At 36.0% G+C, this 17,460-nt stretch overlaps 1 protein-coding gene across 49 annotated transcripts in view; it reads left to right on the forward strand.

Annotated features, from left to right (window-relative positions):
* RIMS1 (regulating synaptic membrane exocytosis 1) overlaps nucleotides 1–17,460 on the forward strand; it is a 739,353-nt gene that overhangs the window by 615,526 nt on the left and 106,367 nt on the right. For 43 of the 49 annotated variants that reach the window (XM_056818463.1, XM_056818457.1, XM_056818459.1 and 40 more), the window contains one exon: nucleotides 8,539–8,705. The exons of the other annotated variants lie outside the window; for them this stretch is intronic. In XM_056818463.1, the coding sequence (XP_056674441.1) occupies nucleotides 8,539–8,705 (167 nt within the window). The remainder of the gene's footprint in view (nucleotides 1–8,538; nucleotides 8,706–17,460) is intronic. 49 annotated transcript variants of the gene reach the window in all.

Genomic DNA, 17,460 nt, shown 5'->3' on the forward strand with positions numbered 1-17,460 from the left:
TTGCTGGGTAGCTGATTCTTGGTTGGAGACCCAGCTCTCTTGCCTTTCTGAAGATCATGTTCCATGCCTTACGATCATTCAGAGTAGAACTTGCAAGGTCTTGGGTGACCCTGATTGGCATTCCTTTATATCTAAATTGTCTTTTTCTGGCTTCCTGTAGGATTTTTTCTTTTGTTTGATAGCTTTGGAATTTGGCAATTACATTCCTGGGAGTTGTCTTTTGGGGGTTTAGTGTAGAAGGTGTTCTGTGAGCTCTGTCAGTGGCTGTATTGCCCCCTTGTTCTAGAATCTCTGGGCAATTTTCTTTGATTATATCTTGTATCACCATGTCCAGTTTGGTGTTTATTTCTGGCTTTTCTGGGAGTCCAATTATTCTTAAATTATCTCTTCTCCCTCTCTTTTCCAGATCTGTCACCTTGTTGGTGAGATATTTTATGTTCTCTTCTAATTTCTTTGTATTTTGGCTTTGCTTTATTAATTCTTGCTCTTTTACACGATCGTTGTCTTCCAGCTCCCTGATTCTGGCCTTTAAAGCCTGGTTTTCCTTTTCAGTTTCATCACACCGGTTTTGTGGATGCGTGAATTTCTTTTGCATTATTTCCAACTTTTCCTCCCAGAAGGCTTCCATCTTTTTGGTCATTTCTGATTCAAATTCTTCATGGGTTTGTGGAGAGTTTCCATTTCCTTTGGAAGATTTTGGAGCATTTTCTTGTATATCATCTTCTATCTCCTCTGTATTTTGTATTTTGGCTCCATAGAATGTGTCCAAAGTCGCCCCTTTCTTCTTATTTTTCTTGGTATTTTGGGGCTTCTGTGCTTCTGTGGAGTTTGCCATCTCTGAATTTGGAGGATTAGCTTTTCTTATCTCTGTCTGGTGTTCAGAGGCTTTAGTCCTGGGCAGATTATCGGTTCTATGAGGTTTCCCTGGGTTAAATTGAGTATGCCTCACTGGAACTGGAGTGGAAGGGTTGGACCAGGGGGGCACACTCTCCCCCGGCTCTCTGGGTCGGGTTGCTTTCCAGAAGTTGCCTTCAGAATAGCTGGCCGTGAGGCTGTTTCCTCGGCCTGCGAGGGGATGGGCTGCGGCTTCCCGGAGCTCCGAGGGCAGTAACTTTCACTGAGACTTGGATAGCAGGATCCAGCCCGTGAGGCTATCTTGCCTGCCCTGAGGGTTGCTGTTGTTTCAGACAAGCCTGCTCTCTGCGGGGCGAGCTCCAGGGCAGTGACTTTCACTGGGACTCGGATAGAAGGCCCTGAGGGTTGTTGTTGTTTCAGACGACCCTGCTCTCTGAGCGGGGCTGCAGCTTCCCAGAGCCTTGGACTCTGCGCTCCTACCCCTTAGGTCCAAGTGATCTCAGGTTCTGGCTTTTGAGGGGGGCCATACCTTCTGATCCAGGTCCAGGTCCAGGAGGAGGATTCCCAGGGTTTATGCTGTTGATCGTCTTGAATTTCGGCGCCTTAGGAGCTTATAGTTTGAGATCGGTCGGGAAGGGTTTTCCGGAGATCTGAACTTTAGCTTTCTCTAAGCCGCCATCTTGACCGGAAGTGAAGCTATTTAATTTCTAATAACATTTTTATTTGACTTTCTATGTATCCTTACTAATTATTATTTTTATTGCATTGTGTTCTGAAAAGGTTGTATTTATTATTTCTGCTCTTTTGCACTTGTTTGCAATGTTTTTATGCTCTAGTACATGGTCAATCTTTGTGAATACACCATGTGCTGCTGAGAAGAAGGTATATTTCCTTTTGTCCATGTTTATTTTTCTCCATATATCTACTAACTCTATTTTTTTCTAAGATTTCATTCACTTCTCTTACCTTTCTTATTTATTTTTTGATTTGATTTATATAGTTCTGATAGAGGAAGGTTCAGGTCTCCAACTAGTATAGTTTTTCTATCTATTTTATCCTTGAATTCCATTAGTTTCTCCTTTTGAAATTTGGATGCTATGCCATTTGGTGCATACATGTTGAGTACTGATATTTCCTCATTGTGTATACTGCCTTTTATTAGGATGTAATTACCTTCCCTATCTCTTTTAACTAGATTTATTTTACTTTGGCTTTGTCAGATACCATGATTGTGACTCCTGCCTTCTTTTTCTCAGTTGATGCCTAATAAATTTTGGTAAATCTGCTTACCTTTACCCTATGCATATCTACCTTCCTTATGTTTGCTTCTTATACACAGCATATGGTAGGATTTTGGTTTCTAATCCTCTCTGCTATTTGTTTCTGCTTTACAGGTGAGTTCATCCCATTCACATTCAAAGTTATGATTATTACCTGTGTATTCCCCAACATTTTGATTTTCTCTCCTTGTCCTGTCCTTTCTCCTTTCATTATTTCCTTCCACAATAATGTTAAAATTTTCATCATTCCCCCTAACCCAACCCTTATTTTACTTTTCTTTCTCCCCCCTCCCTTCTTATTCCTCTTATTTTTCATTTGGGGTCTTTTTAAGCTACCACACATACTCTCCCCCCCTTTTATTGCTTCCTTCCCCAACCTCCCTTTCCACCCCCTCCCTTTTGATTCCTCTTGTATTTATTTTTAGGGCCTATTAAATTCCCTTCCCCTCTCTTTCCCTCCCCTCCTTTTTTCAACTCCCATGCCCCACTTTCCCCTTTTTAGTTTTTCCCTCTCAAATTCCCTATAGGGTAAGATAGAATTTGATAGCCCAGTGGATCTAGATGCTCTTCTGTCTCAGAACTGATTCCACTGAGAGTAAGGTTTGAATATTACCTTTTAGCACTATCTTCCTCTCCTTTTTATACTTGTATTCTTCCCCTCCCACTCCCTGGTGCCTTTTTGTGTAATATAGATTACCCTAATTTTCTTATTCCTTCAAGTTTCTCTTGGTGCCATCTTCTCTCCCTCTCCTTTTCTTTCTTCTTTTTTTATATATGATTTTAAACCACTTAGAACCCCATTCTCTACCTATGGATAATTCTTCTAACTACTATAATAGTGAATACAATTTTTGACAGTTACAAATAATATTTTTCCATATAAGAATATAAAAAATTTGGCATTGTTGAGGCCCTTAAAGAAGAAGAAAAAAAATAAGAACCCTCTCTTTCTTATTTACCTTTTCAAGTTTCTCTTGGCTTTTGTATTTTGATGTCAAAATTTCTCTTTAATTCTAGTCTTTTCTTTACAAGTATTTGGAAGTCTTCTATTTTGTTGAATGCTCATACTTTCCCTTGGAAGTATATAGTCAGTTTTGATGGGTAGGCGATCCTTGGCTGTAGACCCAATTCTCTTGTCTTTCTGGATATTGTATTTCAAGCCTTGAGGTCTTTTAGTATGGAGCCTGCCAGATCCTGTGTAATCCTGATTGATGCTCCTGGATATCTGAATTGTCTCTTTCTGGCTTTTTGTAATATTTTCTCCTTAGCTTGGAAGCTCTTGAATTTGGAAATTATATTCCTTGGGGTTTTCTTTTGAGGATATAGTGTAGTGGGTAATCTATGGATTCTTTCAATGCCTATTTTTCCCTCTTCTTGCAGAACCTTAGGGCAGTTTTCTTGGATAATTTCTTGTAATATGGTTTCAAGATTTACTTTTTCCCAGTTTCAAGATTATCTTTCAAGTTTATATGCCTTTATATCTTTAAAGGTCTTCCTCTCATTTCATCTATTGGTGGGATATCCAGTTAACAGTTTCTGGGTTCACTTTGTCATAATGCCTGGATGCTGTGGTAAAATTAAGTGTGGCTCTAAGCACTTGTTATTTGAGATACCTTGTTTTAAATAGTATATGTTTCCTTCATCTAGAAAAAGTGATTCATGCTCATTTTCATTATGTTTTTATTATAACTACTGAGTATTAATTATCCTTAATTGTTTTTAATATAATACTACTGTTATAGTAGGAAGAATGCTATACAGAAAGGAAAAAGAAAAAAAAACCTTTTTTCTTTCTTTTTTTCTTTCTTTCTTTCTTTCTTTCTTTCATTCATTCATTTTTTCTTTCTTTCATGTTCACGTTCACATCTCCTCTCTGCCTCTTAGAAATTGTGTGATCCTGAGAAAGTCATTTGACCTTAAGGGGCCTTTCTTCATCTATGGAATAAAGGGACTAAATTAGATGGCCTATCCAGGTCCTTCTTATTCTGTAAGGTTATGCACCTAGATATATTAGAATTCAAACACACCTAATACCCTGTAACTTTTTGGCCTATGAAATAAGCAGTATACATTTCTCTTAAATAAAAATTCCCCAGAAGCAAAATATAGAATTCTAAATTTGCATGGAAGTTTACATAGCTTAAAGGAAAAGAAAATAATGAAGCATGCTTGCTGTACTGGTGATGGATGATATTTCACACATTTTATTTAATGGGCATTCTAAGTTAACAAAAATTAACAAAACTTGTGTGGAGCTAACCTTAAGACCTTTTACATTAGAATCCCTTTGTCTCTTTTTTCTTGTAAGTTCTCAGTGAAGAAGAGATAAACTGAAGTAGTGTTGCTTAATTTGCTTTTTGTTGTTTCTTTTAACCAAATCTTTGAGTTCATCAGTATAGAAAACTCCCAGGCATGAAAACTCCTTTTACAGATGTGAATTAGCAATTCTAATCTAATCTAATGAGCAAGACTAATCTATGGATACTAATATGTTATAGGAATTTCTAAAAGTCACCTAGCTAGTATGTGTGTGAGACAGGCCTTGAACCAGCCTCCTAAAGCTAAGACCAGACTTCTAGCAATGATATGGTAGATCTATAACTCAAATTATCTTACAAAGATAAAAATGAGTGAGATATTACTTAATATCAATTTTCTAGAATATCATAGGCTTATGGGGGAATATTGGGAGCTTGAGGACTTCTTATAATTCTACAATACTTTTAGCCAATGAATTTTTTTTCCCTTAATACCACTTAATTCATTGTACTGTCTTTCATTCTAAAAAAGTTATATGGATTAGTGCTAGGGTTACCAAAAGCAGTGAGGTGTTTCTGAGTGATATATTTCCAGCAGACATAGTGCCAGGTTAGTTATAAAAAGTAAGTGCCCTGGGATCTTAATTTCCTTTTGTCTGCATGAACTCCAAGGGATATATGAGAGACAGAAATTGTTGGTGAATTAACACATTGCTTCAGCTCAGGATAACCCTTACATTTGAAATTTTAGAATAGATCTGAGAACTGGTGAAACAACAAAACTTTCTTCTGAAGAGAGAAGTGGTTAAGCTCTACATCTTTTAAAGGAAGAAATATTATTTCATATTGTATCTGCTTGGTTTTTGTGTTTTTTTTCCTAAAGTATTGGGGAGACATACACATAAAACACAATATTTTAAAAATAACTCATTTGAAAATACAAGAAAAGAAAATAATTATGGGTCACCTTCTCATTCAAGGATTTGCCTTTCCATGAGTTAAAATAAATGCCTTCTATTCACACAGAGGTTATATTATGGTATCTTTGTAGCCGGAATGCCTATAAGATGTATATCCTGGTCACTAATAACCAAGGATGAATTTTGGCTGTGCTGTGTACAATAATCATGAGGGGCATTTGAAGAGGGGGAAGTAGATATAGCATTGGACTTGAGGAAATTAGACAGGATCTTAGATTACATTTTTGTTATCAAACTATGTTTATGTATTATTTCCATATTATTCATTTTTGTAAATGAATAATCTTATAAAACCCAAACCAAAACATATGCCCAAATAAATAGCGATAAATCATTTTTTCATCTGCATTTCTATTCCAACAGTTCTTTCTTTGGAGGTAGAGAGCATTCTTTTTCATTAGTACCTCAGAATTGTAGGATCAGAGGTTCTTAACATAGGAACTGTGAACTTTTGAAAGTATTTTAACAACTCCATATAAAAATAATTGGTTTCTAATCCTATTTATTTTATACATTTAAGACTTATTCTACAAAGAGGTCCACAGCCTTAACCAGACTCCCAGAAAGGTGCAGAACAACAACAACAAAAAAAGATATTAAAAACTCCTACACTAAGGGATCTGTAAGCCCTTTGACACTTCTAAATCAGTGATACTTATGATATAGCCATTGAAACAGTGCAGAATAATTGAAAAGTCATCATGAGCAGAGAAGTAGAAAAAATCAATAGAGACAAAAGTTAATATGCATCCCTCAGAGATCCTTATATATGTTAGTGACCCTAATTTTTTTTTACATGACTCATGTGATCTTTTTCCCTTCTTCCCTTCCCCTTTCTGAGGTTGACAAGTAGTTCCACTGGGTTATACATGTAATATCACTCAAAACCCATTTCCATATTATTTATTTTTAGAATAATCTTTTAAAACCAAAACCCCCCAGATAATATACCCATATAAAGAACTGATAAATCATGTTTTCTTCTGCATTTCTACTCCCACAGTTCTTCCTCTTAATGTGGATAGCATCTTTCTCATAAGTCACTTAGAGTTGTCCTGGATCATTGCATTGCTTTTAGTATCAGAATCAATCACATTTGATCATCCCATAATGTTTCAGTTACTGTGTATAATGTTCTCCTGGTTCTGCTCAATTCATTCCACATAAGTTCATATAAATATTTCCAGTTCTTATAGAAATCAAACAGTTCATCATTCCTTATAGCATAATATTATTCCATCACCATCATATACTACAATTTGCTTAGTAATTCTCCAATCAAGGGACAACCCCTCATTTTCCAATTTGTTGCTGCTGTTGACTGGGAAAAAACACAGAACTATTAAATAGTCAGAAAAACCACTCTTTAATTAAGGAAAGGGGTACAGTGTTGAATTAAACCTCTATACAGAGCTGCATCCCACAGGCCTATGTAGAGTCTGAGGATTTAACTCTGGTTGCTCTGGTCACAGACCACTGGGAACCATGCTAGATTGGATGATTCCAAGGAGCCATCTAAAATTGGGAAGTTTACATACTTTTCTAGGGGAACATACTTAACACCAGATGGGATTAGACATCCCCATTTAAACTCCTTTAAGATCTATTGTTAGTATGAGACTAGTGAAGCTGGACTTTCCCTCAGAGAGAAACTCTCATGTGACAAGATCAAATTTGGGGATTTTACCTTTAAGCTAAGTAAACTAGGGGGTAATTAAATCTTTCTAGGTTACAAGTTTGGGGGCTTCTAGATTCCTCATTGACACTACAACAAAAAGTGCAGCTATAAATATTTTTGTACAAACAGGTTCATTGCCATTTTTTATTTGGGGTACAAATCTAGTAGTGGTATTTCTGGATCAAAGAGCATGCATTCTTTTAAAACCCTTTGAGTGTAATTCCAAATTGCCTTCCAGAATGGTTGGATAAAATCACAACTTCTCCAGAAATACATTAATGTCTCAATTTTGCCACATCCTCTCCAACATTTATTATTTTATTTACTGTTATATTGACTAATCTTGTCAGTGTGAGGTCCTACCTTGTAGTTGTTTTGATTTGCATTTGTCTAAGAAGGAGGGAGTTAGAACATTTGTTCATATGATTATTGATAGTTTTGATTTTTTCATTTGAAAACTCCCTGTTCTGTCAACATGGAATCTAGAAGCTCCAAACATGTGGCCTAGTTGGATCTGGAAACCCCAGGTTTTGACCTTGTCGCATGAGAGTTCCTCTCTGAGGGAAAGTCCTACTTCATTGCCTCTTAAACTAAGAATAGACTGAAAGATTTGACACTGTAGGTAGCATGTCAGTCTCCTCAGTCTCCAAGCTGAAGGTCCTGAGTTAGATCCTCTGAAGGAGGGTGTGCTATACTGGGAAAGGCTTCTGAAGACCAGGAGAGTCTTTTGACATCTTAAAGTCTATTGTTAGTCTAAGTAAAACATAGCTATATTAGTATACTGATATCACATCACAGATGTCAGTAGGGAAGATACCGAAAAACGTAATCATCCTATGTGCTTAACAGTATGAGAATTACTACCACCTGAGGGATGAAGAGAATATTCTCTAGGTAAAATTGGAATCAATGTTAGTGTGGTATATGGAATCTATGATTTCTTCAGTAAGGGAAACTCCTTCTACTAAAACATATCAGTATCAGGTAAGTAATTTATAGGCTTAAAGAGTCATCTGGAGGCACTAAAAGAGTAAGTCCCTCATTGTTGGTCATTCGGCCAATAGGTATCATTGAAAGAGTTTGAATCCAATTCTTCCTAATTCAAAAGCTGAACCTATTCATTCACTACTCTTCATGGCTTTTCAGCACATTTATGAATTATTTAAATCTGATACTTTGAATTTTCAATCTCAGCAGACTATTTCTGCATACCTATTTCTTAATTCAGTCTTGAAAATCTTTATTCAGTATTCACTTATAAATAGTCCTAAGATCCTCATGAAGCAGATTTTTGTAATACCATTACCATTTGGACATTGCTATTCTTCAGTGCTTATTGACCTAGCTCTAGATTCTTTTGAAAACTTTTTCCTATTTTTCTTTCTAGAAAAACCTGTGTGCATGTTGGGTTTTGGCTAATTCATCACATTGTATGTCTGTTTGCCTTGAGATCATGGTGCTCACACTTCCTTGTTTTTAATCTTTAGTATAACATACATAAAGATCAATACAGAAGCTGTGATAACGTCTCTGCCAAATCATCAGATAGTGATGTCAGTGATGTGTCAGCCATTTCCCGAACCAGCAGTGCCTCACGTCTCAGCAGCACAAGCTTTATGTCAGAGCAATCTGAGCGCCCCAGGGGTAGAATCAGGTGAGTTGGCAAACCAAATTTTTGCATGTCTTGGTTCTCCTTGTTTGGTCAGAAACAAAAAGGAAAAACTAACAGATCTAATAAGCTAGGAGATTTTCAGGAAATATATTGAGAGTTCTAGTAATTCTTCCTGTCTTTAGAGAAAGTTAGTATTTTATTGCTCATTATTGCAAACTGAAACCCAAAGGAAAAAAAAAAACTCATTCCAGTTGAAGATATGGGATTGAGAGCAGATGACCATTGACTAACTCTATGGTTAAGAAGGCTGAATAGTACTCTTTTTGATGGTAATTGTTCAGTTCATTTTTTTTTTTGTCAAACATAAACTTCCTCATGGGACAAAGAATGTTTTTATGGAGAGGAGAAATCTTGACTTTCATAAAGTCTGAGTTCATATCTTAGTTATTATCACCAAAACCCCATTATCAAATACTGGGAGAGAAGAGTAGGGAACTTGGGACATGACACACCAGTGACATTTCTTCAATGGGCCAAAATGCCATAACTCACTAGGGAGCAGTCCTTTAGATCAGGCAGCTTCAATTTATGGATTCACCAATGGGTGGCATATTGGGGAACCACTGCCATTTCATAATCTTTATTGATCAATTTCCCTTCGTGAGAGATTGTGGTTATAGAAGGGCTTTTCAGGCTTAAGCATTTGGGCAAAATACATGTCAGTCTAATCTTGTATGGTAGTAGCCCAAACTCTCATCTGAAAACTAATTATTTACTTACTGCATTCTCTTCATTGCATTGATATGTTAAGCATTTAGACATGATCGATCTAAAGGAATTCATAAGTAAGTTGATAAAATAATTTTATTCTTGGTATTTGCCAAGGATCATGGTACAGAATAAAGTATACTGAATTTGAAGTCAGAGAACCTGGATTCAAATCCTAGCTCTTCTACATTTGTCTAATATCCATGTGTTTATGGGCAAGTTACTGCAGGTCTTGGGGCTTAAGTTTCCTAATCTATGAAATGAAAGGGCTAGATCCAGTCATCTCTAAGGTCCCTTCCAATTTTAAATCTATGATCTTGCCTCCCAAAGTGATTATAAGTAAAGCTACTTATAAATCACAAAAGGACTATATTAAGTAATATATATAAGTACTGTACAAAACACAATAATTGTAAGCTAATTGTTCAACTTTGAGCAACAAGGTGATATAATGGATAGATTGTCTGACCTGGATTCTTTTTCCTGAGTCCAAATTTGGTTTCAGCTGCTTACTACTTATGTGACCCTGAGCAAGTGTGACAAGGAAATCACTTTAAAAGACTGATATATATTAATTTAAGGTCGCTAAAGAATTCAGCTATGTAATTCCTAAATGAAAACTCAAGTCAGCAGTCAACCTTTTATGGAGTTTAATTACAAACAGGAGGAAGAAAGGTATTAGAGATAGAGAGAGAGAGGGAGAGAGAAAGGGGAGAGAAGGGAATAGGGCTTAAATACCCCTTCTGTTTAGGCTGGGCCAAAAGGCCCAAGCCCTTAGATAGCTGGGGCAAAGAAAGGAGATCAGTCCCTATTACTCACGTGACCAAAATGGAGAAACAGTCTCAGGGGCCTCCACCTCCAGCTTCCTTCAGAGCCAACTCTCAAAGCACCACCTCTCCAACCAACCACCCCTCAGTCCTCAGACCCCTCTATTTTTAAGCAAACCATCCAAGTTCCCTCCCCTCTATTCTCACATCTACCAATCACTGTCCATGTCTTCCCTGTGCCAATGGTGGCTCTAGCTTAACCCAGGACCGCCCAGAGGTCTGTGGCTTTGCACATGTCTGTTGAAGGTCATATTCTCAAATAATTAAATCTTCATCCTTTACTGCAGCCCTTCCTAAATCCTGTTAGGACTGAGTGGGGTGGAAATTGTATTTTCCCAGACCTGGTTCTGTCATTCCAAGTATCTCTATTGTATCAATTCTAAAATCAATCATGACTCAAAGAACTTCCTGTTCTATGCTTAAGCATAGGTCAAAGCCCTTTCCATTGTTCAGTAAAAGGTTTCTGTCCTAAAGTAATCTTAAGAAGGGAGGAGGAGGAACCTCCCATGCCACTGGGGTTCACATTCCAAAAGAGTTCCCACTATCAATAGGAAATTTTTCAAGTATGAAATTTCCCAATGGTGAAATTTCCAACATTTATAAGTCTAAGAAATTTTAAGGTTTACACAAGTCACTTAACCTATTTATCTCAGTTGTTTATATATAAAATGAGCTAGAGAATAAAATGTTAAACTACTCCAGTGTTTTCACCAAGAAAACCTCAAACAGGGTCAAGAAGAGTAAGACATGAATGAATAATGACTGAATTGCATATTACTGTAAAACATAGACCTATAGATTGTTGGACACTAAATTTAAACAGTAAAACAGGGATCCCAGGAACATGCTAGACTATTCTCTGTGAAGACAATGTGTGAGAGCAACCTTTATAAACCAACAAAATACTAAGTATTCAAACTATTATGATCAAGCAAGAATTCTCTATGTATTTGACACTATACTGGGTTCTGGAAATGAAAAAACATTCTCATCCTACAAGAGAATTTTTAGAGATATTAATTTATACCTATTTACCATTTTAAAGTTTACAAAATGAATACTTTACTCACAATAACCCTGTGATAGATAGGGTAAGTATTGGTATCCATCTTAGAATTATGGTTGGTAAGATGGAAAGCTAGTCCATTTGCAAATATTTGTCGAAAGCTAACTGAATTTAGTATAGATCTAAAATTTTATTTAGATAGTAGAGAGTTTTCTGTATGTAATGGAGTTTATCACTTTCCTATAGAGGTTTTCTCCATTTATTAAAAAATGTTTTAAAATAAGTATGAATTTTGAATCAACTAAATACTAAAGTACTTATATTTATAATTGTTTGAGATCTTCACTTAAAATCATTACAGATTTAAAATTTTCTACATGTTATTTTTCAAGCAAAGAGCAAAATACAGTAAAATCCATTGATTGCTTAATAATCTATGAACATGTACACCAGGAAAAAATAATTTTGTCCCATGCATAAACTGCTTAAATCAACCAACTCACATGTTAATCTCACTTTGATTGGTGCTACAACAATTATATTTATTTAGAAAGCATCATTAATCCTTTTGGCATTGCTCTTCTCAAATATGTAATTTAAATTGGAGAGAGTAGATTATGGGCCAGCAAAAAATGATGTGTATCAACTGGGGAACTGTTTAGCTAGTCAGAGAGGCCTAGCCACAGGAGTTGTCCCCGGAACTTTGTCCACAGGTAGAAAATAGTTTAGTTGTTATTTTGTTTTAATCATAGAAAAAATTTACAATGGCATGAAAAGGTTCTCATATTCACTAGAGGACAGAGTATCCTAACAGCATTAAAACTCTTACCAAACTTCAGTTCAGCAAAATAGGTGTTCTCTCTGATGGCTCTTGCTTTATGCTCTTACTAGTTTGATCAATTTTTTTGATAAAAAAGGGATCCACTTAATGAGATCATGTCTATATAAACCATGGTAAAATAACGCTGTCCCTTCTGATTCTTAGTTACTGGTCTAGACCAGAGTACCACTAATTTGGATCATATCACAATATTATAAATCCATACTGAGCATTGGCCTTTTAGAAGGAAAAGCAATGGAGCTAGCATCAGAGAATATATGTTCAAATCTCAAAACTCTCATTTATACCTTTTTGAACTTAGGCAAGTCACTTGTTCTCTCTGAGCCTATGTTTTCTTATCAGTAAATAACAGGACTGGATGTTATGACCTCTAAAACCCTTTCAGGTCCACATCTAGAATCCTATGATTCCATATAAACTGAAAACAGAGAATTATCTGGGTCATAGTCCCTCCATCATGCCATCAAGTTTTTCTCCTTGCAAATTCAAATTTTAATAGTTTTCCTTGTCTGTTTTAGTGACAATAAGAACTTGAGTTTAGGACTTTAGGACATATGAGACTTTTAAAAAATATTTGATATCATGGTTTTTCATTAAGGTTCCATTTGTTGACTTTGGTGTTAATTAGAAAGCCAGCCCAGCCACCTCCCTCTTTTATTTTGTTCATGCCAGTATCCCTACTCTGAGATCCTGCCTAGGCAAATAGTGGTACAAGCCAACTCATACCCCTTGAAATTTCAAACCTGTGGAGAAGTCCAGAGTCCCAGACCAGGGCAGTCTGGGCTGAAGTAGGCTAATCTGTGTGGACCCAGAGCCAAACCAGGAATCCTCCTCTGGGTTCAGAATGAGGACATAGTACACAGTTTGAGGTGGCTGATAGTACTAAGTACTAAGTACTGATCTTTTTGCCTAAAGCTCAGGGTGGAGTTCCAAGACAGGATAATCAAGGATGTGCCTGATTGGATCAAATATACAATATGAGACTAAAAACTTGAGCCTAATCCTGGGGCTAGAATTTTATTGGCCCCAGACCAGATCAAATCCAGTGTAAGATCAAAAGCTTATACTTAAGCCTGAGGCAAGTCTTTAAGCTATCAGCATCTCAAAGGACAATTGAATAAGCAGGGAGAGGGAGCTCTCAGAGCTCTCAGTCCTCAGACCATCACATTATCACCAAGCCTACCTATAATTAGACAGGGAAAAATAAGCAAACAACAAAAGAGCATCTAACTCTAAAGAATTTTTATGGAGAGAAAGAGCAAGGTACAGACACAAAAGAGGACAGTGAAAGCAAAGGAAACACACTCAATATCCAAAAGAAAAATATGGATTGGACACAAATTCTGGAAGAGCTTGAAAAAAGACTTGAAAAAAACAATTAAGAGAGGCAAAGGAAAGGTGGGGAAGAGAAATTAAGGTGATACAAGGAGAAATGAAAGTGATTACAGAAGAAATGAACCAATTGAAAAAGGAGAACCAAAAACTGACAGAAGAAAATCATGCCTTAAGTTTCAGAAGTGACTATCTAGAAACTAATGATTTCATGAGAAATCAAGAAACAATAAAGCAGAATCAAAGGAATGAAAAAAAACAGAGGAAAACATGAAATATCTTAATGACAAAACAATTGACCTAGAAAATGGATCTAGGAGAGACAATTTGAGAATTATTGGACTACCTGAATGCTATTATAAAGAAAAAACCTTGAATGTCACACTACAAGAAATTATCAAAGAAAACTGCTCAGAGATCCTCAACAAGAAAATAAAATGGAAATTTAAAGAATTCACAGATCACCTCCTGAAAGAAATCTTCAAATAACAACTTCCAGGAATATTATAGCTAAATTCAAGAGCCACCAAGCTAAGGAGAAAATTCCTCAAGCCCCCAGAAAAACTATTCAAATACCATGGAGATCCAATCAGAATCACACAGGACCTAATGGCTTCTACATTAGAGGATTAAAAGGCATGGAATGTGATATTCAGGAAAGCAACGGGTTTGGGTTTATAACCCAGAGTCACCTATCCAGTAAAACTGAGTATATTCTTTCAGGAGAAAAAAATGGACATTCAATAATATAGAAGATCTCCAAGCATTCCTGAGGAATAAGCCAGACAGACCTAAACAAAAAATTTGAAATCCAAACACAAGACACAAGACAACCCCAAAAGGTAAATAAGAAAGAGAAAATTTAAGAGACTCATTAAGGTCAAAATGTTTTTATGGCTACATGGAAAGAGGATACATGTAATTCTCAAAAATTGTTCTTAGTAGTAGTGAAGATAGAAGGAATTTACCCAGAAAGAGGGTGGGGGAGTAAGCTGATTATGATGACACGATGTATATGATAATATAAGATCATGTGTATCTAAATGTGATAATATGAAATGATATTTATGTATGATATATATCCATATGAATGATAAGTAAAAAAATAAAGTGGTAAAAGAGAGGGTTACACTGAGAGAAAAGGGAAGGGAGAGATAGAATGGAGTAAATTATATCACTAAAGGGTAATGGAAAATCATTATAGAGAGGGGAGGATTAGGGTGGTGATGGGCAATTCTTAAACTTTATTCTCATCTTAACTTGCTCAAAGAAGGAAAAACAAGTATACTCAGTGGGATATAGCATTATATCTTACCCTACAGAGAAGTAGAAGGGGAATAAAACAAGGGAAGTGGTAGGTAATTGAAAGGAGGGGGAATTGTGTGTGGGAGTGACAAAAAGCAAAATACTGGTGAGGAGAACCAGAGTAAAAAGAAACAGAGCAGGATCTGAACAGGATAATGTGATGGAGGGCAATATATAGTTAGTAGTAATAATGCCGAATGTGAATGGGATGAATTCACCAATAAATTGGAAGTGGATAGCAGAGTAGATTAAAAAACAGAATCCTACTCTTTGTTGTTTACAAGAAATACATTTTAGGCAGGATGACATACAAATTCAGGGTAAAAGTCTAGAGCAAAATTGATTGTGCATCATCTAAAGCAAAAGCAATGAAAAGACATCATGGACAAAAGGTAGTATAAAATTGACTACTCATCCTTAAATATGGAGGAAAATGTTGCTATTGTTGTGGTTCAATCTTTTCAGTCATGTATGACTCTTCATGATCCTATTTGGGGTTTTCTTGGGTAAGATATTAAAGTGCTTTGTCACTCCCTTCTCTAGCTCATTTTACAAATGAGAAACTGAGACAAACAGGGTTAAGTGTGTGAGATTTAAAATGGTTAAGGTCTTAAACTGTACTGATTAAAATAGTGGAAGATATAAATTTGATAGATATAAGAGAGGGTGAGAAAATTTGACCACAGAAATATGTTTCACTACAGTGTCTTGGGTTTTAAAATCAAATATAAGGTGGTCGCCAGGGAAATATTCCCAATTATTCAAATACCCAAGTCAATTGGGTTTTATAGAGATTTTAATTAACAATACAATGAGTAATCAAAGAGAGAGAGAGAGTAAAAAAGGAATAAGTATGAAGGGCCTCAAGCCAATATGGCCTAGACCTGAGTCTTAAAAAGAGAAATCAGTCAGTTTTTTAACACTCACCACAAGGTCTGAATAAACAAGGATTTTAGTGACACCAGGCCAGCATCCTTCCTCAAAGAGTCTTCCAGCCAGAGATTGCTTCAAAGGGCCTCTCTCAAGAGCCTCCAGAGCTCCTACCCCAAAGGGACAGAGTCCCTCAGAGGAGCTCCTCAAGGAACTCTCCTTCAGAATGAGAGTCAGAAATCGAGAATCTCAGAATGAGTCTTCTCAAAATGAGCTCCCTCAGAATCAGATCTAGCTCTTCTCTAAGCTCTTATTTTTAAGGGCAAAATCTCCTATGTCACCTCCCCTAAGTCCTTACATCTACCAATCACTGTAGATGTTTCTAAAGGACCGCCCATTCTTAGTCCACACCTAAGAAGGTATGGATTTTTGAGTAATTCATACCAGGAAAGCTCTGAGTAAGTTTTCCAGTTGTTTGTTCCTTGTAAATTCACAAGTTGCTTGACCTTTATAGATACTTAGCTTAAGAAAAGTATGGGTTTAAGTACTTTTCATTGTTCAGAAAAGAGTTTCCAACTTTATCTTCACCTAGGGCAGACCCAAGTAGGTAAAGTAGAATTCTCACATTCCTGCTTTAAGTAGAGTTCACTGCCCAAATGGGGAATGGTCTTAATCCAATTTTATAAAGTAGGGTCTGGGAAATTTTAAGGTTTACAATCACTCCTGATGATCATTGGGAGACTAGTCTCCCCGTTGATCATTTAACATAATCATTTTGTAGTTCTAAATGCACTTCTAACTATAGATATACACAATATTCAATTTTCTAAGAGAAATTAGAATAGGGAGGGAGGAAATAGAAAAGAAAAGAAAGCAAAACCAATGTTTTGCTGGGCGCATTGACAGAAAGCCAAATTAGGGGCAGTCCCTTTTGGCATAAATGTGTACATTTACAATAAATGTTCAATCAAAGTTCAGTTCAATCAATCATATCCAAAGTTCATTCTTGATCTTCTTGATGAAGTGTAGGTTTTCCGGTATCTTTCTGCAACAATTCATTTTCTTGATTTAGGAGTTTCGAGCTTCTTTCTTGAAGATATTTTCTCGAACAAAATCAAATCTTGAATTTTTTATAAAAGTACAATCTTAAACAAAAAATCAAAATTCTTGGATTTTAAATTAAAATACAATCCCCCCTGAAGTAGGCATTAAAAAACATCAAGTTTTAGCTCAGAATGCAATGTTCAGTTATGAGGGTGTATGAGTCAATTATCAAAAGAAGAGAAAAATAATCAAAAACATAAGGAAAAATTCAAAATAGGCCCTTGTATAGGTCCAGTTTAAAGTAATTTCTATCCCACAAGTATGTAGGACAGAATGCAGTAATATTTCACTTAGTCATTTGTACCCAAGACTACAGGAAGTTGCCATAATATAAGAAGAGAAGAATTAGAATTCTATTTTGATAGGGAAATGTCATTCCCTCGTCTGATTTTTTTCTTCATTCTCAGGGATATAGGGAGCCAGCAGGATAGTCAAATTTTGTAGTTGTATGAGTACTTTGCAGAGGGTGTAGATACAAGGAAGTGCTACAACTTAACATATGTCAAGCATCTCAACCCTCGAGTCTCACATTAGTATTTCCTGTGTCCTCTTTTTTTGGCACTATTCAGATTAAGTCTGTACTCCTTGTTTTTTATCCCTATTTCTAGAATCAGATATATACATTAATCACAGTCCTATAATATTTTATCAATAAATGGCAGGTTCCCATAGTTTAAAGCTTTTGTGTATATATTGATATTATAGCAAATATATATATTAAACTTCTATTACTGCAGGAAAAAA

Source organism: Monodelphis domestica, chromosome 2 (assembly GCF_027887165.1).
Source record: "Monodelphis domestica isolate mMonDom1 chromosome 2, mMonDom1.pri, whole genome shotgun sequence".
NCBI classification, from domain to species: Eukaryota; Metazoa; Chordata; class Mammalia; order Didelphimorphia; family Didelphidae; genus Monodelphis; species Monodelphis domestica.